General features: G+C 38.9%; 1 protein-coding gene across 7 annotated transcripts in view; it reads left to right on the top strand.

Annotated features, from left to right (window-relative positions):
* Nucleotides 1-25,670, top strand: part of Slc7a2 (solute carrier family 7 member 2) — a 63,867-nt gene extending 38,197 nt beyond the window's left edge. For 5 of the 7 annotated variants that reach the window (XM_017800976.2, XM_008844510.3, XM_029569030.1 and 2 more), the window contains 11 exons: nucleotides 3,974-4,368; nucleotides 5,283-5,438; nucleotides 9,529-9,694; nucleotides 11,392-11,525; nucleotides 12,411-12,633; nucleotides 15,217-15,356; nucleotides 18,102-18,204; nucleotides 19,688-19,893; nucleotides 20,899-21,065; nucleotides 22,318-22,426; nucleotides 23,389-25,670. In XM_017800976.2, the coding sequence (XP_017656465.1) occupies nucleotides 3,993-4,368; nucleotides 5,283-5,438; nucleotides 9,529-9,694; nucleotides 11,392-11,525; nucleotides 12,411-12,633; nucleotides 15,217-15,356; nucleotides 18,102-18,204; nucleotides 19,688-19,893; nucleotides 20,899-21,065; nucleotides 22,318-22,426; nucleotides 23,389-23,585 (1,977 nt within the window). In that variant the 5' untranslated portion in view covers nucleotides 3,974-3,992 and the 3' untranslated portion in view covers nucleotides 23,586-25,670. Of the gene's footprint in view, nucleotides 1-3,973; nucleotides 4,369-5,282; nucleotides 5,439-9,528; nucleotides 9,695-11,391; nucleotides 11,526-12,410; nucleotides 12,634-15,216; nucleotides 15,357-15,567; nucleotides 15,705-18,101; nucleotides 18,205-19,687; nucleotides 19,894-20,898; nucleotides 21,066-22,317; nucleotides 22,427-23,388 lie in introns of all 7 variants that reach the window. The other 2 variants (XM_029569028.1, XM_029569031.1) reach the window with 2 other exon arrangements.
* Nucleotides 25,671-26,001: the final 331 nt, after the last annotated feature.

Below are 26,001 nucleotides of genomic sequence, written 5' to 3'. Positions count from 1 at the left end.
TCTTCTCTCAATCTGCCATCCACATCCAGAGTGTCGCCTTCGGAGTCTCTGAGGACTGCATTTATGCATTGTATGCATTTGCTATAAAAGGATACAGAGTGAGCACCCTTTTTCAGCAATAAAGGTGCCTTGTAAAAATGACAGTAAGATTATCATGACCATTTCACATAATAAATCTATCTTTTTTAAAAAGTTTTAAGAAAAAAATTGTAAAGCTTAAAATATAAAATTACTGATACCAGACATGAATATATCTTTCTCAGATTCTAGTTCCCACTCTTTTCATATACCACTGTCTTCACACAAAAATATATCTTTAAAACACATGAAGTTATTTTTCTCTTTATCTACTAAATACTGAATGAGGTTACATGCTAGACCTTAATAAATTTTTAATAATGACTCCTTAAGTTTGACCATTATGTTTTATGCCTCTTTTCTCCCATCCATTATATTTCTACAAAAGTAGTTTTATGTTAGTGTTTTACCTGGCTATGCAAAGACTCTTTACACAGCACTCTGAGCCTGCCAGTTCTGAGAAGCTTCTGACGTATTCTTTTCAGTACTCACAAGCAAATGAAAATTTGACAAATAGCATCTTTGTCCCAGAGCAACAGAGAAGAGCTGTGCACACAAAGTACTTCCCATCTTTACTAGGAAAGCAGTAGAAATCTGATCTTACCAGATTAAAATGATGCATTTGTATACGCAGTTCTGCTACCTTGGTAATCTGGAGTAAATTTAATTCTTTTTTTTAAACGTTATTTCTCTGAAGCAGATATTTGCTGTATAGCCCAAGCTGGCCTGAAACTTTCAACCCTCCTGCCTCAGCCTCTAGAGTGATGGCATTACAAACTTGTGCCACCATGCCTGACATAAATTCAATTTTATATCAAAGAGATGGCCATCATTAATCTATTCGTTTTGGGAAACTTAGTTGGCTTGTTTATTGTCTTTCACTGCATGCTATTTTAACTCTAGAAATTTCACAAGGATCGTCATGATTATAATACCAGAACAAAAAGGTTTGAAAAAAGCCCACCTACAGTGTTACTACTCACCCTCTACCCCCACATAGATCTTTTCTTGTTTCCCTTGTTTCCCTCCACATCCCATCCTATAAATATACATAGCTGTAGAATTTATGTTTCTCATTCACAAAAGTTGAGGTGAATTAAGTACTCCTTCCACCATGAGTATTTTATTATTTTTATTTTTTGTGTATGCATGCATTGCCTGCATGTAGGTAAGTGTACCCGTGTCATGCAATGCCCGCAGAGGTCAGAAAGGGCTGTCAGATCCCCTGGGATTGGAGTTAATGGACAGTTGTTATCTGCCATGTGGGTGCTGGGATTCGAACCTGGGTCTTCTGCAAGAACAACCAGTGTTCTTAACCGCTGAGCCATCTCTCCAGCCCCCATGAATATTTTATTTAAATGCCAAGTATAGCTCATTTGTTACCTATCTGTTGTATTCCTGAAGCTGATATGATGTGTCCCATTTTCACATGATCTTAAATCATTAATGAAATTCTGTGGGTCACTTCAGAGCACTTTTCAGTTGTCAGTGGGTCCTGATTCTTGTTCTTTGAACATGTCTGTTTGTAAAAAACACTTCAATACCCTCTCACCTCTCACCCCCCTTCAACTGACCTTTCTGTTAAACTTCTAATTTTTGCTTTCTGATTTTTCTTTCTTTTTGAGACAGGGTCTCCCTGTAGCCACAGCTGGCCTGGAACTTGCTGTGTAGACTGGGCTGACCTCGATCTCACAGAGATTTGCCTGCCTCTGCCTCCAGAGTGCTGGGATTAAAGGTGTGTGCCACCATACCCAGCAACTTTCTGATTCATTTTATCAGAACACCCCCCTATCTAATCTTCTAAGTATATTATATGAGAAATGGCTGTTTAAGAATTAGCTAATGGTATGCATTGACTCACTTTGATTTGTAGAAGTTTTGATAGGTTTTGACTCTAGAAACCTGACTGTAGTATTAGCAAAATTAGCAATGCCACCTCTGTAAATTTCTCAGCAAGCATTTGCAAAGTGGCAAGCTTTGGAACACTGTCAGGTAGCGTAAAGGAAAACAAAGGTGTGTAAAAGTTTATTTTTACTTTCATTGAACTTTATTCATTTTCATTTTTCTAGGGCTGTTTCTTCATATTCTTTCATTTACGATATGTTTATGATGTTCAGTGAATTAACTTTATATACTAGATTTAACACAAAACTGCCTTACGCACATTCCAGAAATGTCTCCTTTTATGAGCAACAAGTCACTTAAAGTTAACATACAGAAAAATTGCTTTGTTTTATTATTTTTAAATAAATGAAATTTTAATGCTAGCTTTTAGATGAGAAATGTTTAAGGGTTTATTTACAGCATAAAAAGGTCTAAGTTCTTGAGTGAACATGTCTAGCAATGACTTCATTAGTTTAGTTATCAATGATGAGTGTCACGAAGTTGAAGGCAGCAGCACTCCACATCAACAAGGTCATTTGAGCAGGTGCCCCTCCATAAAGTACAAGCAGAGATGACAACGTCTCCAGGTGCCCTGACCAATAAGCAGCACGCCATATCCTGTTCCTCAGTTGCCTCTGTCTGTTGAGCTACATAATTGTAGACGGGGCCACATGGACTTCTTAAATTGTGGTATTTCTTTTTCACACAGGTTTTATATATATATATATATATATATATATATATTCATTTGGAGTTGAAATAGATTATATATAATAGATTATATATATATGGTTAAGAGCACCAGCTATTCTTGCAGAAGACCAGGGTTTGATTCCCAGCACCTACATAGAGGCTAACAACCAGCCATAACTCATAACTCCAGTTCCAGGGGATCTAACACTCTCTTCTGACCTCTGCGGGTATTGTGTGACACAGGTGCACATACATACAGGCAATACACTCAATCTCATAAAAAACTATATACATAGAAGTAAAAAATTAACCCATCATCCAAATATGATTATTTGGATGATATTTTCATCCAGGTTGATATTTTGGTTTGAACCTTTTTTTTTTACCAAAATATAGGTGTGTATATTATCTTACTAAAGTCCATAGCTTGTTTTATATAATGATATTTTTCAGTGGGCCAAAGGGTGGTGAGGACTGGGACTTTTTAATCTTCTTTATTCCTCCATTTTAAAGAACATATGATAATTCTTGCCATGGACTTTGACCTTGTTTATTTAAACATCTCAAATAAGCATATATATTGTAGTATGAATTCATATTTAAAGCATGGTAGAACAGCAGTTTTAGTAAGGACAATTCAAGCTGGAGAGGGCGAGTGTTTCATTCTAATGAGTTCACATCTTCTCTGTGTTCACTGTCCGAGCATAATGAATAAAAATGGAGAATTCAGACATACTCAGTAAAGCTTTAGAAAACCTAACCACGACCTTTTTACTTACTTTTAGACCCTAGCTAGAGGCCACATGTGTGCCACAATTCTTCACATATTCCCAGCACAATCCCTGGCATTTAGTAAAGCCCAGGAAATCTTGAGTTGGATGAATGATTAAAGGAGACAACCTAAAAGAGAGGAAAACCACTTCTCTCCTTGTAGTGGGGATTAAAGTGGCCATCTAATCAGGAACATATTTCTGTCAACACTGCTACAAAAAAATTGTAGTAATTAAACAAAATAATAAATCTTTTAAATCACCGTTGCTTCCCCCCGAAAAGTCACTTGGAGTCAAATGTATGAGAGAACCCTGGGAAATTTGTGGCTTCCTCTTCTTAAACCTTCCTGGCTGCTGGGAACCATGTCTCTATTTGGTAAAAGGTGAAAGAACCTCTGTCCTCTTGGTGTGTAGGGCCAAACTCTTAACCCCAGTGAGGGACTGCAGACCCCTGCTAATATGTCTCTCTCTCTCTCCCTCCCTCCCCCCCCCCTCCCCCCTCTCTCTCTCTCTCTCTCTCTCTCTCTCTCTCTCTCTCTCTCTCGTAGGTCGCTCTCTTTCTTCACCATGATTCCCTGCAGAGCCATGATCACTTTCACCCGATGTCTGATCCGGAGAAAAATTGTCACCCTGGACAGTCTAGAGGAGTCCAAACTATGCCGCTGCTTAACCACCATGGACCTGATTGCTCTGGGGGTTGGAAGCACCCTGGGTGCTGGGGTTTATGTCCTCGCTGGGGAAGTTGCCAAAGCGGATTCTGGCCCCAGTATCGTGGTGTCCTTCCTCATCGCTGCCCTGGCCTCAGTAATGGCAGGCCTTTGCTACGCTGAATTCGGGGCCCGAGTGCCCAAGACTGGGTCGGCCTATCTGTACACCTATGTCACAGTTGGGGAGCTGTGGGCCTTCATCACTGGCTGGAATCTCATTCTATCGTATGTTATAGGTATGTTTCTGAAATAAATCTCAACTGTATACATGGGGGAATAGGACTCCCCAGGGCCCTCTGCACTCCGCTGGGGTATGGGGGTGGGGGTGGAGAGAGCATTGCTTGATCCCTCTGTCTCATTTTTGTCTTCTCTAAAATGTCTTCTCATGGTATAATTCTGTGATTCTGCTTCATCTTTGAATATGCCTCTTAGAGGGTTTGAAAATCCTGACAATTGCTTGAGGTTTGTAAAATGTGATTTTTTTTCTTTTCGTGTGTGGTATGTATGTTCATATGTATACAAGTGAACTTGTTTCTGTGTGTGAGTGCATGTGGGGACTGGTGGTGGATGCAGACTCTTCCCTGAATTGCTCTTGCCCCTTGTTCTTTGAGGCAGGAGCTCTCAGTGCTGCTGCTTCAGCTGATCTCACCAGCCAGCTTGCTCTGGGGATTCCCAGTCTCCACCTTCCAAGGCTGGAACTCCAGGCTACACCCTCCTGAGTTCTGGGGTTCTGAACTGAACACCTGTCCTCTTGCTTAGGTGGCAAGTGCTTTAACCGTCTCCCCACCAGTGCAGTTGTTTATAGTGCTTTATTGCAAATAAAGTTGCCTGATGGAAGCATTTGCTTTCCATTGCAGCTGGGCATAGTGGTACACACCTGCATCCCCCACCCTCAGGATGCGGCAGGATTGTACGGGGCCTGCCTGGGCTGCATAGCAAGACTCTGCCTCAAAAAAACCCAAAAAACAAAACAAAAAAAGTATTGTAAATTGTTCTATTACAATAGTAATTTGATTTAATTTTTCAATGCAGTTGAAATGTTCAACTTGTGTGAACTAACTGAGGTTTATCCAGGAATAGAGAAGCAAAGGGTGTCAAGTTAATTTTCTACCAGTAACCTTTTATTCTCTGAATGTTCTGTTTTGGGAAGGTACATCAAGTGTCGCAAGAGCATGGAGTGGCACCTTTGACGAACTTCTCAACAAACAGATTGGTCAGTTTTTCAAAACATACTTCAGGATGAATTACACGGGGCTGGCAGAGTATCCAGACTTCTTTGCTGTCTGCCTTATATTACTTCTAGCAGGTAAGAAACCAGTCATCTGCCGTGCCCTGTAATGAGCCAATGCTAATGGGCCCTGGAAAGTATGTTATACAGAATTTGGAGCCTGAGTCCTCTAGACTAAGTCAGCATATTGATGCCCATAGGCTGCTGTCGAATGACTGTGTGTTTCATCTTCTGTGGTAGGTATGTTTCACAAACAGGATTAAACATGCAGAGGGTGAAATAGTGCTTCTGAGTAAAAGGCTTCTGGAATGGCCAAGCCATAGGATGAAAACATCAATTTTGTTTTGAGGACATCAGTTTTACAATATAATTTAGAGGCTTTTGAGACTAGAATGACATTTCAATAAGAAAAAAAATCTCTTGGTATTGTTTCATACCATTAGATTCAACCAAAGACATTTGTAAAATGTTATTTTTAGAAAAAATGTTTTCTGCCCTGTCTTTATCTTCCTCAGCATAGACAACTGGTGGAACAGAAGCGTGCAGCTCACTGACATTTTCTAATGTAGGCATCCTGTGGACAGACATGCTTGGTTTAGGATCTTTCTGTGTCAACAGTGTGGTAGCATAGCAACTTAAAAGGCAAGAATTAGAGCACCTAGGTTTCTCCATCTTTCTCTGCTATGTGATAATTTTAGAGTTTGAAAGGTGTGCTTCCTCTTTTCCTTACTCAGTTGGTTCATCCATGAAATGAGAATATCACTGTCTGCCCTGCTTGGTGCACAGTACACATCCAGCTGACAACTAGTTTTATTTTGTAAGCATAGCTGATCCTTGCTGTCCCCTGTCATCGACTATATGAACGTTTTCTATTAAGTTGTTCTTATCTGCAAACCTGCTTAAACCCATCAATGATAATACTAAAAATCTGTGATTGTTCTGACTTCCAACTTGATTTACCCTGAGTAACTGGCTCCTTGCTTTTCTGTCCAGCCTCATCTGTTTTCTCCCTTGGCTGGAAAAGTGTAACAAAAATAATCTTTCTGATAGGCAGTATTTACCTGTAAAATTATAGTTTTAAAAATAGCCTTATACTTGGGGCTGGAGAGACGCTCTGCGGTTAAAAGCACTGGCTGCTCTTGCAGAGGATCCTGTTTCAGTTCCCAGCACCCACATGGCAGCTAACAACTGTCGGTAACTCCAGTTCCAGAGGCCCTGATGCCCTCTTCTGTCCTCCCTGGGCACTGCATGACACTTACATATATGCATGCAAAACACTCATACACATAAAATAAAAATAAATAAATAAAAAAGTAAAAATATCCTTACACTTCAAAAAGTTAAGCATTAACTAGGGAGAGAGAGAGAGATGAACAAATTTCATAGTTCAGAAATATTTTGTACTTAGCTTCAGCTATTAAGAGCAATACATTCTGGGCCAGTGAGATGGCTTAGCAGGTAAAGATACCTGCTGCCAAACCTTATGATCTGAACTCAGTCCCCAGGACTTACATTAAAAAGAGAAAACTGACTCCCACAAGTTGTCCTCTGACCTCTACACTAGCACTATGGCATGTGCTTGACCCCCCCGCCCCCACAGATACACACATGCAAATCAATTAATTAAAACATTTTAAATACATCTATTATTTTTCATTAATAGATTTTTGTTGATTTCATTTGGTTTCTAAGCAGCCTAGTTAATATTAAATTAATTATACAGTGTTTTATTTAGTGATGGCTTCAGTAAACTTAAATCTCTTGATGAGAAGTTAGTAGGTGGGCCTCGTGTTTAGAACCATTAGATACCATGGTGGAACGAAGGCTTCAGCCTGAGCCATTTGTCTGCTGCTTGTTCACCTCCCACACTTTTCTTTAAATGTATTCCAAACTTGCATTAGACTTTGAAATTCAAAATATACTATTACGAATATTTACTTAAATTGTAGTAGCGTATATCAGCTGAAACTTGTTTTTATAAAGCTACCAGGGAATCGTATGTAGTGTTCAGATGAGATCTGTGTTGGGGTCTAATCTGTTGGTGGGAGGTGAGACCCCAAGCACACAGTACATGTGGCCTGTTCGGAACCCAGTGTGAAATGTGGCGGTGACTTTGCTGTTCCGCAGCTATGCAGCAGAGGCGTCCAACCCTCCAGCCAATTGCAGAATCCATACTGTGTGGACTCCACAGCTTTCCTTTGTATTATTAATGCAGTTGTTGTCATATCACAGTGGGAACTGCATATGCAAAGGAATGAAATTCAGCTGCGCTTATCTCTGCTTGCAGAGCTCTGCTTCTGTGATGATGAGTGCTGTGGATACAGGGGAGACACAAGTGAATCTGTGGCATTATGCAACCATTACCTCAGTGCTGAAAGCTGAACTCTCTTAGGTTCATAATTCATATTTTATGTCTGGTAGATTAATGATAGAAATGGGATAGGCATAATCATTTAAAAACTAGGCAGAAATAAAAATGAATATTTGAAGGTTAGTATTTTGGAAAATATTATTAAAGGTAAAATCAGACATGTAAATCATTCTAATAAATTTTTGCATTTTTAAGCAGCCCTAAGATTAAAAGCAATTTATAGGACTGGGAGTAGAGCTCACCAGGAACATTTGTGTAATATGCACAAGGTCCTGGACTCCATTCTCATCGCCAGAATTTTTAAAAAGTATTTTTTAAAATGATAGAGAGGGAAAGCATAAGGGGCAGAGAGCTAATAGCATTAATAAATAAATGTGTCTTATAAATCTGAGTGAATGGAATATCCTGATAGAAAAAAATGGGCAATGTAAATGGGACAAAATCTTCTGTAGATTATTTTGTGAATATGAACCAAAAGCTTTGTATAAACACACATGCCCTGGGGCTGGGAAGATGGCTCAGTGGATAAAGTACATGCCACACAAGTGTGAGATGTGATCTTGCATCCCCAGAACCCACACAGAAGCCAGGCAAGGTAGCTTGCGACTGTAACCTCAGCACTGGGAAGAAGGGCAGAGAAAGGTAGAGTCCTGTAGTCTTTTGAACAGTCAGCCTAGCCAAATTGAGGAGCTCCAGGTTGAGGGAGAGATCTTGTCTCAAAAAATAATGTGGAGGGGCTGGAGAGATGGCTCAGCAGTTAAAAGTACTAGCCATTCTTGCAGAGGACCTGGGTTTGGTTCCCAGTACCCACCTAGCAGCTAACAATCGTCTGTAACTCCAGTTCCAGAGGGTCTGACGCTCTCCTGACCTCTGTGTGCATTGCACAACACTGGCGCACTTACATGCATGCAGGCAATACACTCATGCATATTAAAAAAAAGCAAATACATTAAAATAAAAAAGAAATAGAAAATGCAGAAAGATATTTATAAAATGATGTCAGTGCTGTTTTTAAATGCTAAGAGTGATCTAATGGTCTATAAATAAGGGATTAAAGTATCTCCATATAGTATGTTACACAGCTGTTAAAAGTGAGCTGATATATTTGTGGGTGCAGAAATGTGTTTGCATGTGCAGAATTCTGCAGGGAGACGTAGTTGATCTTTATTCTTCATACTTCTGTATCTTCAAAGTACTTGAGTATGAAATTTTATAATCATAATACAAACTAAATCTATTGAAGTAAGAATAGATTGAACAAAGAATTATTTTGGCATAACACTTAGAAGAATTATTTTCTGTTGATATGATCAATAGATAACATGGCAGACATATGACTGGGCTTTTATGTTAGCCATGAAATAGCTTTTTAAGATAGCTATTAGGTATACTAGAGGCAGGAGGATCTTCTGTGAGTTCAAGGCCAGCCTGGTCTATATAGTGAGTTCCAAGCCATTCCCACTACAGGGAGACCCTGTCTCAAAAAAAAAAAGTGTGCTGCTCACGCCTGCTACGGTGATGATAACCAGAGTTCCCAGACATGCATCGATGGTGTGGCGTCTCTTTAGAGTGAGCACGGTTTGCTCCCAGAAATCAAATGGATGGTGCCCACAAGGCATTGCCTCACAATTAGGTGACTAATGACTATGAGCTAGCAATCGATTTGGATAAACGGAAGTTAAATATATAAATATAAGAATATGTAAACATATAAATGCCCATGTGGTGATGCCCTAAGCATTTGCCTCAGAGCAGCATTGCTTTAAAATTTTAATTAATTCTCTCTCCTTTCCATAGGTCTTTTGTCTTTTGGAGTAAAGGAGTCTGCTTGGGTGAATAAATTCTTTACAGCTATTAATATCCTGGTCCTTCTCTTTGTAATGGTTGCTGGGTTTGTGAAAGGAAATGTGGCTAACTGGAAGATCAGTGAAGAGTTTTTGAAAAATATATCCACAAGTGCTAGGTAAAATACTCTCTTTCATATTCATTCTCTCTCTCTCTCTCTGTCTCTCGTATCTCTCTCCCTCCCTCCCCCTCCCCCTCCCCTCTCTCCCTTCTCTCCCCTCTGTTACATTTTAAGAGGAAATATTTGTAAGTTTTTTTTAGAGCAATGGTTCTCAAGCTTTTTGGTGCTGAGATCTCTGTGTGCCATGTTCTAGACCCAGAGTTCCTCTGCCCGGGTTCCCATCTTAACATACAGGTGCACTCCCCGCTGAGCCACTGTGGGAAGCTGTGCAGCTGCTGATTCCCATCCTCATCCTCTGTTCTGAATTTTCAGCAAGAGCAAGGAAAGAGCCTGACCCCCTGCAGAGCTTGACCTTTGCTCCCCAACAGTTTGTCACCTCTAAGTAGCGAGTATTTTTGACCCTTACATCCTTTAGTTTCTCCTTTGGGACCATTCACTTCTGTTGCATGTTTTCAGGCGTTTGCTAATATGGAGGCTTTTTATTATTTTTTTAAGTTGATATTTGCATGAGAAGAAATAAGATCACAAAAGCATCTGTTACATGGAATAAGATACAACTCTATATTTTTATTTATATATGCCTTTCATAGTCATCCTGATAAGGGAAAAACAGTATCCTCTGATTTTTTTAAAAGTATTTCATATATTATTTTTATTTTATGTATGTGAGTGCATTTTCTGCATGTATGTAAGTGCACCTGTGTCATGCAACGCCCATGGAGGTTAGAAGAGGGTGTCGGATCCCCAGACCTGGAGTTATGAATGGTTGTTAGCCATCACGTGGGTGCTGGGAAACAAACCCAAGTCCTCTGCAGGAGCAGACAATCCTCTCAACTCTACGCTGATTTTTAATATGTACTAAACATTCAACTTTCAGTATGATTACTCAAGCCTAGAGAAGTTTGTTCACTTTTCAGCTGTCTTCTAAGTGAATTTTGGGATATTTTCTACTTTTTACTTCATTCTTAAATTCATATTGTGTGTGCACATACTCAACGTATGTGCTCAAATATGTAAATGGATATCAGAGAACAACTTGCAGACATTAGTTCTCTCCTTCCACCATGTAGATCCTTCCTGCAAATCAAACTCAGGTTGGTGGCAAGTGCCTTTACCTGCTGAGCTATCTCACCAGCCCCCAAGATGTGTGGTCTGCCTTCCTTTCTGTTTCATGAGTCTTTTTTTTTCAAGGGATTCTTATAGAAAAAAATGAAAAGCAAGTTTCTTATCTTTGTTGCAGAGCATGGCTCCTATGTGGGGTCTCTGAGCTCTGCCTATGGATTCCAGCCCATACTGGTCTGAGTAGATCAGCATGGTGGTAACACACAGGATGCTGAGCAGTAGGGCTGACACAAGTTCAAGTCTAGCCTGAGCTACATCCTTCTGCATTTGCTGTTCCTCAGCCTGTTGTTGAATGTCAGTGACAAAAGGGGTCATTGTGAGGGGCTGAGCTACATCCTTCTGCATTTGCTGTTCCTCAGCCTGTTGTTGAATGTCAGTGACAAAAGGGGTCATTGTGAGGGGCTCTACCGCATTCTCTAGAACAAAATGGCAGAATAAAATTTTAGTTTTAAATACACCAGCTTCAAAGAGCCAGTGAACACAACAGTCTTTCAAAGATGTAGTTTGAGGCAAATTATCAGAAGGTGCCACTTCTGTGAAAGTAACTTTGATGTGTTTGTTCTTTTCTTTAGAGAACCACCTTCTGAAAATGGAACAAGCATCTATGGGGCTGGAGGCTTTATGCCCTATGGATTTGCAGGAACCTTAGCTGGTGCTGCAACATGCTTTTATGCCTTTGTGGGCTTTGACTGCATTGCAACAACTGGTAAGAGCTGTGTCCCAGCACTAGTGAAAAGCAAAAAATATCATAGTGGTAGCCACAGGTGGCAGCAGAGGTAAAGAAAAGAGGGTAGGATTGGGGTGGGAAGGGTACTAGCTCCAGGTCCACCAGCAACACCCTGCTGTATATGATACAAAAGATGCTTGGTGAGCCCTCTGAGCCTTGGTTTCTATACTGGTAAAACCGTGAGAGCAACACATGCCCCACAGATAAGATGACCTAAGAAAGCACATCTGCTCGATGTGTTGAGAAGTTTTAACTACTGCTCACAATTTCACCTTCAGCCATCTTTAATCTTTCACCTGGAAATGCTGGCACCTCCACACGGGTCTTCTTACATTGTCTTTTCTTTCAGCAGACAAAATATTATATCCAGATGACAAAGTGCTCAGTCCAGAGTCACTCACTGGGTTTTAATCACAGCATTGCTTTATAACTGAGTGTGGTCAGGGAAACTTCAAGTGTCAGTCTTAAGAGAATGATCTTCTGTTTTTGTTTCTTCAATGGAAACTAAAGTTTCACATTAGTGAATGAAATAATTTATTTGAAGCCTTTCCATCCCTAAGCACTAAGAGTACTTAGGGATCCTTCCTTCCTTCCTTCCTTCCTTCCTTCCTTCCTTCCTTCCTTCCTTCCTTCCTCCCTCCCTCCCTTCCCCTTCTCCCTCTGGGTCTTGGATCTTTATGCTAATAGCAAAGTCCCTGTAGGAACAGAAGAGAAATTTTCTGTAAAATAAATGGACCAAGCTATGAAAGCAAAAGGGACAAAGTCAGAGTAGAACTGCTACAGAGAAGGAGGTTTTCATCCACATTAAGTTCAGCCTGATAACTGCCTATTAAACATGCAAATCTCTTGTTTGTATTTCCTTAGGTGAAGAAGTCCGGAATCCCCAAAAGGCTATACCAATTGGAATAGTGACTTCTTTACTTGTTTGCTTTATGGCCTATTTTGGGGTTTCTGCAGCTTTGACACTTATGATGCCTTATTACCTCCTTGATGAGAAAAGCCCACTGCCTGTAGCATTTGAGTACGTTGGATGGGGTCCTGCCAAATACGTTGTTGCAGCCGGTTCCCTCTGTGCATTGTCGACAAGGTACATTGAACGGCCTTTGGGACTTGGGCTCTTTCTGTTTCTGCAAAGTGGAGTCATTGTCTTAAAATTTGCTTTTGTGTGTTGTGAGTGTAGCTCAGTGATAGAGTGCTTGTCTGGCACATGGGAAGCCCTGGATCTGACCTCTGACCACTGCCACCACAAGATTGGTTTCATATACTCTAAAAATATTCTAGCACGAACATAAGGAACTACGCACTCGTTGAATAATTTGCCCAGAATTGCTGTCTAAAAATGTTGGGTGATTAAAAAAAGAAAAACATTTCCCCATCAGCTAAGTCAGTTTCTTTTTTCAAGATAATGATGGTTCAAGCTTTGATAGAAATATGCACATTAACACACGTAAGTGTCTGGTTCACACATAGCCACATATCTGTTAGAAACTTTTGGGATGAACATGCCTGTGGCTTTGGTATCGCTTGCATTTGCTTCAGTCAGTGGGAGACCGTGCAGGCACCACACTCCACTGCTCACTGTGAAGCGGTACTAAGTCTGGACAAGAAGTAATGATCTGCTGTGGCTGTGTCACTTTAAACTGTAGATATGCATCCGTTGGGGCACACTGAGATTTTTTTTTTCTTAGCACCAATCAGAGTGAATTTATCCAAGAAACAGAAATAGCCATTCTGAAATTAATAGTGAAAAATATTTATGCAAAAAGAAAAGTGTTTGAATCTCAAGTGTTCAGTTTTCAGTATGTTTTTTTTTTCAATGTTACAACTCATTCCTCTGGTTTCCCAGTCCATTCTTATATGTCCAGTTAACATATGATCACAAGTAAAACAGTTCATCCTAGCTTTACAGCATACTTCACAGCATTCTCAGAAAGAGAAAAGTAGTCTTTTTGCCTGGTCACTCATTTTTTAAATTCTGAAATTTAAAAAATTATGTAATTTGGCAACTTTATTGTTCCTCTCAAAATGCTTCTATTTTCTAGTCATGATCATATTAAGTGAGGGGGTTTCCTGGTCATCTGCTCTTGCTGAAGTTCATTTTTAAGAAATCCAAATAATTTGAAGTCCAAAGTGTAAAGAAACTGTGGAGTAGGCTGGGTGTAGTGGTACACACTTTTGATCCCAGCACTCAGGAGACAGAGGCAGGCATATCTCTGTGAGTTCAAGGCCAGCCTGATCTACATAGTGAGTTCTAGGCCATCTGGGGCTACAGGGAGACCCTGTCTCAAAAAACAAATAAACGATACTATGCTGACATGATGTTAGAAGGGGTACACAAGATCCCCCTGTGGCTACCTCAGCTACTAATGAGTAACACACTCCTATTATTTGGCTTTTCATACAAATATAAAAATATATATACATGTATAATTTGAATTTTTGGAAACTGTAACTGTGCTGTCAACTTTGTGAAAAAAGTATCCCAATTTACCATGTTGACTTGGCACTGTACAGAAATTAATAGCTATATTGGTCTAGAATGTTAAACTTGATTTTCTCCATTTGTACAGAAGTACTGTATTATATTAAATATGTAATATCTGTATGGGTTGGATTACAGAAACTAATAAAGTGTTCTCTATAAAATGAGAAAAAAGATAAAGAAAATGGACTTTTTTTGAGACAGAGTCTTGCTGTTAGCCTGATACTCACCATGCACCCTCAGTCTCTCAAATTACAGACATGAGCAACCAGGCCCAGCCAAAAATATGGACTTTTAAAAGACAATATTTTGCCAGGTGTGGTGGTGCTTACCTTTAATTACAGCACCGGGAAGGCAGAGGCAGGTGGATCTCTGTGAGACCGAGGCCAGCCTGGTCTACATAGCAAATTCCAGGCCAGCCAGGGCTATATAGTGAGATCCTGTCTCAAAAAATTTTTTTTAAATAATAGAATAAAATAAATAATATATTTTACCTACTTTTTAAAAAATTGTTGGTTTTCACAGTGAATCACTTGTGGAATAAAATAACCAATAAATATAAGTAATTCAAATTTTCTTAAGCATTATGTTGCACATTAAATCTTACTAACATTTAATTGTGGCTACTTCTACATGCTCAATTTATTTATAATAAGTTGATTTTTAAACCATTCATTACCTTGGTCTTATGATGCCATTCTTTACCTTGGTCTTATGATGCTCATAAAAGATCAGGCTATAGGATGCAAATAATGGTAATGTGAAAATACATAATTACTGAAGAAATGAGGTGATTTACTGTGAGATGAAATTGCTGAATTTTGAATTACATGTTAATTTAGGAATTTTGTTTTCTGAATTATTAACATTAAAATGTCAGCAATATTTTGGGGTCTTTTACAAAGTCTAATTCATTTTTAATTTAGTAACGATTGTGGATACACACAAATGACTTGCAATATTGCTTTTAGTCTTATAATTTGATTGGGTGAATATCGGCAGCAGAATAATGAATTGTACAGTGGCTGTGATTGGTGTATGTCTTCAATGCCCAGTCATAGTACATTTTAAGACGGTCCAAGCCATGGCCTCTGCTGTCGTGCTGAGCTTTAGACAACCATTGTTTCAGTTCTGAGCATGATCCTGCATGGATGTTTGCCATACTGCATGTCTCTGCTTTCTACCTAGTCTTCTTGGATCCATTTTCCCAATGCCTCGTGTAATCTATGCTATGGCGGAGGATGGGTTGCTTTTCAAATGTCTAGCTCAAATCAATTCCAAAACGAAGACACCAATAATTGCTACTTTGTCATCGGGTGCAGTGGCAGGTGAGAGAGAGTTGACTTTTATTAAGAAAAGGGGGATCTTTTTCATCAAAAGCTCTGGAAAATATGGAAAGTTAGGTGGTTTTCTGTTTTGATTGATGTGAATTTTGGAAACTTTATGGTTTTCCTATTTTGATTTTTTTTTTTACCTATTTATGTAGCTTTGTAGAGTCATACTCAACTCACATGTGGATTATGAATTTTTCTGTTCTAGTCTTCTGGGCTCTATGTTTCCCTTACCCCGCATTCTGTTTGCCATGGCCCGGGATGGCTTACTGTTTAGATTTCTTGCAAGAGTGAGTAAGAGGCAGTCACCTGTTGCTGCCACGTTGACTGCAGGGGTCATTTCTGGTAAGCGTTACAAACATAGGCTTCTCCATCACTGGACTGGAACATGTTATGCGCATGCATGAACTTAAGAAAGGGTCTGCATGCAGTGCATGTAAGTTAAGAACAAAATCATGGATAAATTCCTGTATGAAAATTGGGATCAACATCTGACAATTGTGGTGATGGTGGTATACTGAAATTCATTCTTAACTAATTATTTGGGGTTTTCTGTTATTTCACTATTTTAACCATTTGGACTTCTAACATATGTGTAAAAAGTTGTTAATTGTTCTCCACTCTATCAGATATCACTTTTTTGATTGATGAATGAAAACATAAATTATATCTGGAGCACAGAAAATTTAAATTGAATAATTAATTTTGGAAATATTAGTTTAAAAATAGTGATTGTAGGATTTTTTTTTTTAACTTAAACAACCAGTTCTTAATCAGATATAAAAAATGCCAAAGATGACCTGAGGTGGTCACTGTCTGCACTGGCCTCTCAACCCCCATTCAGGACTTAGTTGCCTTTCAGTAGTTTGGGAAGGAAAGTTTTGCTCATAAAATTCAAATTGTCTCCGTTTTGGCATGTTGTAATAACCGTTTAAACTGCCTCTGACCAGATTCTTTCAATATGCAGATGTTTCAGAGGTTCCGTAGGCTGAGAGAATGGTCTTAAAGGTGCTGCATCAGGAGTGAGAGAGAAACGCCAGCAAGCTTTATGGCTGTATAAAGTGATACTGTCGTGACAGTAGATATTCAAATAAAAATGCTAACTTTGTTGAGGCTCTGAAGTGTTGAGAAATTGTTTAGAGAATGCTTTATTAGATAGAAAGTGAATTTTTTTCAGGGTCAGAAAGTGTTAATTCAGCACCTTCACCTTGCAAATATTTTCTAATTGATCTGACACTTGAGACATACATTGAAAGGGCAAATCACTTATTTTCTCAGGCTTAAATTCACAATAAAATGAAGATTTTGCTAAGTCACCTGGTTTATTTCATTATTAAACAATACATTATAATATTAACAATAGTTCATATCATAAATACATCTTGACAGTGTAAAAATCTTGCCCATTAATAATTCTACATTGAATTTAGAATTTTAAAAATAATTTAACCTCTCTGGCATTCAGGAAGAATGGAATTTAACAGCATAATAAGATATTGAAATTAATAATGTAAAAAGAGGCCAGACGTGGTGGCATACACCTTTAAGCCAAGCACTCGGGAGGTAGAGGCAGGCAGATCTCTGTGAGTTTGAGGCCAGCCAGGTCTACATAGCAAGTTCCAGGCCAGCTGGAACTATAGGGAGACCCTGTCTCAAAAATACCAAAAAAAAAATAAATAAATAAATAAAGTAAAAAGATCAATATATTAGCAGAATACTTTTTAATACTCTAAAATATGTATTATAATCTCACATTCAGATTTACTTTTTTTAAAGTTAGATCAGAGAGCTTATATGAATAATATTTGTCTATTTTTTATCCTTACAAAACATTAAAATTTTAATAATATATATGTATATAAGCAATGAAGTGTTTTCATAGTGAGGGCCAGGAGAGGTTGCCTGTACCTGACAATTGTAACCTTGTTAAGTCAACCTGTCTATAAGACAGTGATAATCATGTCAGATCAGACCATAAGAAGTTGCTGAGTTTGCTCAAAATAGTGTCTGTTTTAAAAAGCTAAAATGGAAGTAATTTCCTTTATCTCATAGGGTTATTGACTTGAAGAGAAAATAAGATTATAGACTAAAACTTGTAAAGTCTAGAACACCATACAAATTGAATTTGGTGTTAGACTATTATGTAATGAATTCAAGTTAGTATCATAGTATATTTTACTTTTTAACATTGTTGGGATTTTGTGTGCAGAATCATAACTTGATCTCTCATATGTAATCAGTCTACTATAATGTGTGGTTTTAATTTGATCACAGTAGAATTTAGTCTGTGTCCAAAATATAATTTCATTGGAAATGACTATATTATTTATTTTGTAAAGATTATTTTAAATTTTTGAGTTGTATATAGCTCTTAATAAAGATAGACTTTTAGCAAGATTATATAATTTGTATTCAGAAAACACTATTTGAAATTTTTTATGATTTTGAAAAGCAAGCTTTCTAGTATTTCACTGTAGTGTTTCTCTTCTGAGACCTGAAAGGACAGCATTTGGTCATAGAGTATTTTTACTCTTGGTCAGACCAGATATGTTTAAAGATTTCAACATAAATGCGTTTTGTGTTTGGTCAAGAGCTTCAGACTTTGAAGTCTTAGTATTAGCATTTTTTATGACCTACAGACTATCCTAGGATGATATCTGTCTGCTGACTTGTCATTGATACCAAAACAGAAAAGTGTCATCAGAGGCCTTTGGCTTTACCTTTCTTTTCTTTTCCCAACAGCTGTGATGGCATTTCTTTTTGACCTGAAGGCTCTGGTGGACATGATGTCCATCGGCACCCTCATGGCCTACTCTCTGGTTGCAGCCTGTGTGCTCATCCTCAGGTGAGTTGGTTCTGAAGGGTGTATGCCCAGTGGGATCCAGGGAGTAGAGATGGTGAGGACTCACCATTAAGGAGGAGCTAGCAGTCTCACCAGAGTGGGAGGCCATGGCCTTTAGAAAAGAACAGAGTACAATCTGGGCATTACAGATAGGTTGGCCCAGTATAGTGTGAACGGCAGTTTACTTGAATGTGTGGAGATACGTATAAATACTCTACTTTAAAACATTAATTCTTACATGATTTCTTTTTAAAAATATTTTATTTTTATTTTTTGTGTATGAGTGTATTGTCTGCATATATATATGCACATCATGCAGTGCCTGCAGAGTTCAGAAGAGGGCATTGAATTCCCTAACCCATAAAGCCCTTATCCTTAACTATTACACAATATTACCTTTTTTCTTTTGGTAATAGATCCTGAATATTTTTCTAAGTCAATAAATGTGTATCTACCAACAGTATCTATACTGTACTTTTGATCCTAATAATTCAGTGCTAATGTTTATCCTAAAGGTCTTATCAGGGAGGCACAGATAGATGTAAATGATGCTCACAAAAATATTAATGGACAAATGTGAAGACACATAGTTAACATATCAATAAAAGAACAGTTACATAAATGATTATACATTTCTTCAGTAGTTTCTTTGACAAAACTGATAGTTGAGTATATAGATAAATATTTCAATATAAATATAAAGATGCAAACTATAGTGTTTGAATTGGTATAATAATGTTATAAATTTATATTAAGAAATGATATGTGTTTATATCCACACACATCCCAGGATGAAATTGTACCAAAATGCTAACAGAGGTTAACATGGGCAGTGATGCCATGGGTAGTTCCTGTTTCCTTCTGTATGCTACCATGTGTTTTTCTCAGTGAACATGTTTCATTCCAAGGGGGAAATGTTTCTGAAATAAGCAAGGGCTGCCCAGAAGAGTTCACAATGGGGAGCCTGGTCCAGATACTAGGGTTTATGTGCTGACGAACTACAGATGAATAGGGTCAAGAATAAAGAAAAATGGCACTCATGCCCTAGGGAGGCAGCCAGATCACTAAATGATCTCTGGGTTAAACTAGGTGAGTCCAGCTGGAAGTAAGGAAATGTGGCCCAAGGGACAGACTACAATAAGGCCAATATTAACCTGAGTTTCTGTGCTTTTTTTCATGAATTGCAATTCCTTTGGTTATAGACAGGCATCTCCAATCATCAAAACTGCTTTACCTTCAACTGTGACTTTTTTATATCTACTGTACAATTTCTAATTAAGTAGCTATGAGAGGAAATTCAGAGTTGCTGCAGAAATTGTATGGGAGAGGTTTGTAGCTGGCTCAGCATCCTGTGGGGCTGGAGTCATGAGAAGTGTCATCTGCCTGCATACACTGTGACTTTGGAAACTGTCTCACTCAAGAGTTTTATGTGCTAGTTTCATTTGGGCCAGTGAAAGTAAAGACACCAATGTTTATGTGCGGACAGGTACCAGCCTGGCTTATGTTACGAGCAGCCCACATACACCCCTGAGAAGGAAATTCTGGGATCATGCGCCAGTGCAGCTTCGAAAAGCGAGTCCCAGGTCACCATGCTGCAAGGACAGGGTTTCAGCCTACGGATCCTCTTCAGCCCTTCTGCTCTGCCTACTCGACAGTCAGCTTCTCTTGTGAGCTTTCTGGTAGGATTCCTGGGTAAGTCTTCACTTCAGACATGGAAAGGCCCAAAAGATGTGGAGCCAGTGTGATGGGAAAGAAACAGGATATGGCTTCATGTTGCCCTGGAATATGTTAGCAGCCAACTTGAGACTGAAGTCTGCACCTACAGAGTCCTGGTAGTTGAGGTCATGTTATGTTGTGCAGGCAGATTTATCATATCTTGGTAATTGAAGAAAAAAGAAAGACCTGAGCTAGGGAGATGGTACAGTGAGGAAAGTGCTTGTCACACGTATGTGAGGACCTGAGTTTGGATCTCCAGAAAGCCAGCCATGGTAGTGCAGCATCTGTAAAGGAGGTGCTTCTACAACAAGATAGGAGGTGAGATAGACACATCACCAGGAGCTCATAGGCTGCTAGCCTGGCCTACACAATTCAGACAGGAGACCCTGCCTCAAACAAGGTGGAAGGCGAGGACCAACATCCAAGGTTGTACTCTGACTGCCGCATGCACACTGTGGCACATGGGTGCCCATGCTGTTTCTCAGACAGCAGAAAGGAAGGGGCCTCTGTTGCATCCTTGATGGTCAGAACCACAGTGTCATTGCCCAGAGTATGGAGGAAAGATGCAGATCATAGGATACTACTTTTCTGCATTAGCACCATCTTTACAGTAGCTTAAAGTAGACAAGCTTGCTTGCCATTCCTCATTGGAAAAAAATGGGAGCTGTCCACCACCAAAAACATCCTGTCAGTTCATGTGACATAGTCTGAGAATAGCAAAGGAGGACCCCTGGGTACACAGGCAGACAAAGCAAGATGTTAGTGCCAAGACAGATGGACTTCTAGGAAGCAAGGGCATGAGCAGTGTTTCTTAAATGAGTGAAGTAGACTGTCTCTTTTTCACAATGAAAAAGAAAAAACAAAATGACAGATTGTCTGGCAAAGTTGATTATAAAGAACTTGGCATTGTACCAGAATATACCACTAGACTTCAGGAACACGAGCCGACTTTGTGCTGACTCTGCCCTGTGTGCTTTGCAGCATTTCTCGTCTTGGGCCTGAGTATTCTGACCACATATGGAGTCCAGGCTGTTGCCAGACTGGAAGCCTGGAGCCTGGCCCTTCTTGCCCTCTTTTTTGTCCTATGTGTGGCCGTTGTTCTTAGCATTTGGAGACAACCACAGAATCAGCAAAAAGTAGCCTTCATGGTATGTGAAACGCATATCTGTGTTTTCTGTGTTTTATTCATTTTTTTGGTATTTTATTTATTATTTTGTTATGTGTATGAGTGTATTGCCTGCATGTGTGCAAGTGTACCTGTGTTGTGCCATGCACATGGAGGTCAGAAGAGGGCATCCAATTCCCCTGGAATTGTTGTTAGCCACCATGTGGGTGCTGGGAATGAAGCCCAGGTCCTCTATAAGAGCAGCCAGTGCTCTTTAACTGCTGAGCCATCTCTCCAGCCCCTCTGTTCATTTTTAATTTTTTAAAAAATTTTATTATTTTTTATTTTTATTTTATAAGTGTATTACCTGAATGTGTGAAAGTGTCATGCAATTCCCATGGAGGTCAGATGAGAGCATCAGACTCCCATGGAACTGGAGTTACAGGTGATTATTAGCTGCCATGTGAGTGCTGGGAATCAAACCTGGATCCTCTGCAAAAGCAGCCAGTGCTCTTAACCACTGGGCCATCTCTCCAGCCCTTCTGTTTATTTTGTAAAAAGCTAAACAAAGCCACACAATGATCAAGAGTGTGGAAACTCCTGGACATAGTGCTATTTCCAGCAGTGTCCTCTGCTGGCTGTCCCATGCTCCTCACAAACTTTAATATGCCCCTATTGCAATAAAGAAATAAATAATAGTAAAATTTTGCATCAAACAATCTATAGTATTAGAAAAATAATTCAGGAGATTCTAGGTTCAATCCTCAAGCACCAAAAAAATAAATAATATAAATAGAAAAAGGAAGGAAGATAATTTGAATTTTTTTTTAGAAATTCAAAGCCTTCTCATGAAGATTTATTCCCACCAAGTACTCTCCTCTACAAGTTAAATAATCTTGCCCCACTAGATCTAGGAGCAGGCTTGGGTGTGAACAGTGCTTCCTGGAGGGGTCCCCTGGGGTGCCATGTGTATCGAGACTTCCAGAGACATCCCTGTTGATAACTGAACTAGACGAGTAAACTCTGAACTACATTGACACCTAAACCCTGTTCTATCTTGGGGATGCTCTATGGGTCTTACTGTGTTTCTCTGAGCTTCAACAAGTCATCTGAAATGTGATTTTCTTTTCAGTAGCTTCTAGGAAAATAGTATTTGTTCAGATTGATCTTTTTATGAGATCTTAAACTTAATACAGTGTGACTGTACACCAGGTATTAATTGCCACCACCGTGAAATAATATGGAGAATATTCTTTCTTAGTAAGACTCTATTCAAAAGGCTATTTCCCCCATAGGTACCATTCCTACCATTCCTGCCAGCCGTCAGCATCCTGGTCAACATTTACCTGATGGTCCAGTTAAGCGCTGACACTTGGGTCAGATTCAGCATTTGGATGGCACTTGGTAGGTTTTGCAGTGCGTTAGAACTTTGGTTCACTGTTTTTCACGGGCTGTGATAATAGAAAGGTGCACGCTTCCTTCCAGAAAGCAAAGCTCTGTGTAATTGCTTCCTAGACGTCTCAGTGCTTCCAGATGTTTTCTGATATCATTTTTTCCATTTTTATTTCATTGTCTTATTTTGTTTAGTGCTGGGGACTCAACCCAGGACCTCAGCCATTCTAAGCCATCCCTCTACCACTGAACTACACCCCCAACCCCTCAGATGCCATTTTTAATTCAAATTTCCCAGTAACCCTGGGGTTTACATAGATTCTATTTTTCTCCAACTTAAGAATGAGAAAAATGAAGTCCCCCAAAAGTCATCATATCAATGAAAATTCTTACCCAGTTTTCTAAAATAGAACTAAAGCTCAGTGAAGGTACTAATTTTAAGTAAAATTATAATTGTCTTCTAAGGACACTTAAAACATTGCCCCTTTTCCCCACAGTTGGAATGGCTATTGATAGGTGCTTTGTACAGGATCCTTAGGTCTTCCCTGGTAACAATAACAAATAGACAGCATGTCCTTGTCCCTGTTGTGAACACAGGCCATGCGTCCTAAACTACCTGACTGTGACTCTGGTAATCCACTGGTAGTAGATTTCATGTGTAGTTTGACCCTCTGCCTCATACAGTGTTCTGCTTAAAGTAATTCTATTGAGTTTTGGGAACATAAATATAAATTTTTTCATATAAATATTGTCTGAGAACATTTGTTGAAAGAAAAATATATTCTGTAAAGTGTGGATGTTAAAATGAAGAAGTGCTTTCTATCAGAAGAACGTCTATTTAGGACACCTGTGCATTGTCTATATTTGCATCCCATTTTTCTCAAGTAGAAGAAAGGGGAAATCTACTAGGTTCTATGTTGTCTTCCAATTCAAACACCTACTTCCTAACATGGATTTTTTTTGTCCCTCAAAAGGCTTCTTGATTTACTTTGCTTACGGCATTAGACACAGCCTGGAGGGTAACCCCAGGGATGAAGAAGACGATGAAGATGTTTATTCAGACAACATCAATGCAGCAACAGAAGAAAAATCTGCCATGCAAGAAAATGACCATCACCAAAGAAATCTCAGTTTACCTTTCATATTCCACGAAAAGACAAGCGAGTGCTGATCTCTCAGGAGCAGAGCTGGCCCACAGTCTTACCACACACATCCACATTGAATAAACTATGACAGGATGTCACCATCATGCTGGGTTGTCATGGGCTTGCTGCAGACATAGTTCACCTAGTTTATGCTCCTCCTCTAGACAACATCTCTCAGATGGTGAATTATATATCTGGGGAAACTTCCTGAGCTTACTCCTCAGAGATGAGTACCCCCAAAATAGCGTGTGTGTCTGTGTGAATACATACATGTTTGGGAACATGACTGTTAAAAGTTGGTATTTTGTTATTGTGTGATGTTCCAAAGTTGTAATTGGTGGCATATATTGTAGAGTAGATCATGAAGTAGAAATGTGTTCTGTATATGCCACGTGGTTGGGGGAAATAGTTGCTGTTTTTCCTTATTAGGATTATTAGTGTCAATTTAAACATGCTGAAAATGTAGTCACATGTCATGGTGTGCATCAGTGATCGGGGATGAGGAGGGGATAAGAAATGAGCCTTTTCTGTCAGTTATAATGCCTGCGGTGGGGTTAGTACACAGTTGTTTCTCCTATCTAGTAAGACAGTTTACTAAAACCTCAGCCAGTGGAAGTGTTTGTTTTTACTTTATGACACAAGTTAGAGAGGCGTTCTGTGACACCAGATGTCATTGCTAGGGACTCCTGTCTTTGAGAGCCATGGTCCTTAAATATGACACTTCCGCCTGGTATGAATGATATACCCCACTCAATCACATCAGGGTACTTTTATCTACTTGGAACTCTGAGAGTTAAGGTGGTCTCTACAACCCAAAATGGGTATAAGTGACCATGATGAGGCTGTGCTTGACAATCAGAGAGTTTGATGTATGCTTAGATATGCAGGCATGAGACTTCCTTCTTTTAAAAGTAACCTAAGCCACTAGAATCAGACTTTTCCCCTATTACTTAATACCTAACTCATAGTTTGGCTTTTTTCACATCAGGCATAGAATTCACTCCTTGGTTAGTTATTTTGTCCAAACAGTCATATGTAAAGGGATGTGGTAATAAACTCCATAATGTACAAAAGAGAAAGAGAGGGAGGGATGTAAGAGAAAATACCCCTATTCACATATTAAATGGCATTTTGGCCCAATTTAAGGAGTTTAAATCTAATTTGCCTCTGAGCAATGTTTCTTTTGGAAATGTTTAGGGGTCTTCCAACCCCATCATTTAGCACTTTTTAATTTCATTTGCTTTTAATTTCATTTGACCACACTAAGCCTAATAACACAAGCTCCAGTATTCTATAATAACTCATCAATGAGTGGGAAATTATTTTCAGAACATTAATACTTAAAGCTTCAAGCTAAAAAAGTAGTCAAATTGAATTAAAAGTTATAACTATAGTGACCTTTGGATATGATTGAATAAATTTTTGTATGTAAGATTCTCTGATTTCAGATTATATACCTTCAGCCTTTCTTATTCTTTGCAAGTTAATTTTTGTAAGTTAATTTTTGTATAAATAGGTAAATACTTTATTAGATAAGGCTAGTGGCTAGTACACACCCAAGTACATGGGTGTGGCACTCATTGAAGACCGTGTGTCATCGAGCATGCTAGACGATCTGTGTGATCTCACGGCAAGGAAAACAATGGCTTTCTGGTAATTCTTCTAAGCAATCATTTATTTTAGTGATTCAAGTTGTGATTCTTTTTGTGTAACCAGTTTATTAGGATTAACTATCAAAAAAGCAGGCAAAGGCCTGGGTTTCTGGCTACTAGGGTCGTATCTCTGACCCAGAGCTCATTGCTGACATTCCACAATTTCCAAGGTGCACATGGTCAGATCTGAAGCCCAGACTCTCTTTCCAGTTGCGTGCTTTATTGAAGAGGAGTAGAATAAGCAGAGGGAAAATGGTTTGGGAAGGACTGTAGGCATGATCAAGAATCCTTGCTCTTAAAGCAGTGCCCTTCACACAAGAAATGTGAGAAATTTCATATATCATATATGAATACTTTTTCACTGTAACAAAATCAGATTTGTTTAGAATGTGATAGGCAGCTGAAAGTATTGTGCCCACTCTGTTCAGTTAGGAGCAGAACTTAGTTAAAAACTTTTTTCACATGGAAACACTTTGGAAACGTGAATGTTTATGAAGAGATGCTGTGTCAGTGATTGAGCTCTTTTTCTGTGAAAGCCGAAATGGACATGCATGTTTGTGTGTATGTAATGTTTATAAACACAATTTACATACGTATGAGTGAGTTATATTTGTGTTATGTTTATGAGAGTTTGTATTTCAGTTATCAGTGTATAAGTAAGTTGGGTTTATGATGAGCTTTGGACATGATATTGTTACATAGAGAAAAGCCCAACTTATGCATAGAAAAATTAATGTTTTATATTGATAGATATTTTAGATTTTAAACTATTTTAAAATATACAATTTTA

The sequence above is a fragment of the Nannospalax galili genome, unplaced genomic scaffold (assembly GCF_000622305.1).
Source record: "Nannospalax galili isolate Female #2095 unplaced genomic scaffold, S.galili_v1.0 scaffold242, whole genome shotgun sequence".
Lineage (NCBI taxonomy): Eukaryota > Metazoa > Chordata > Mammalia > Rodentia > Spalacidae > Nannospalax > Nannospalax galili.
Note: the sequence above shows the minus strand (reverse complement) of the source record. Positions and strands in the feature narration are given on the sequence as shown.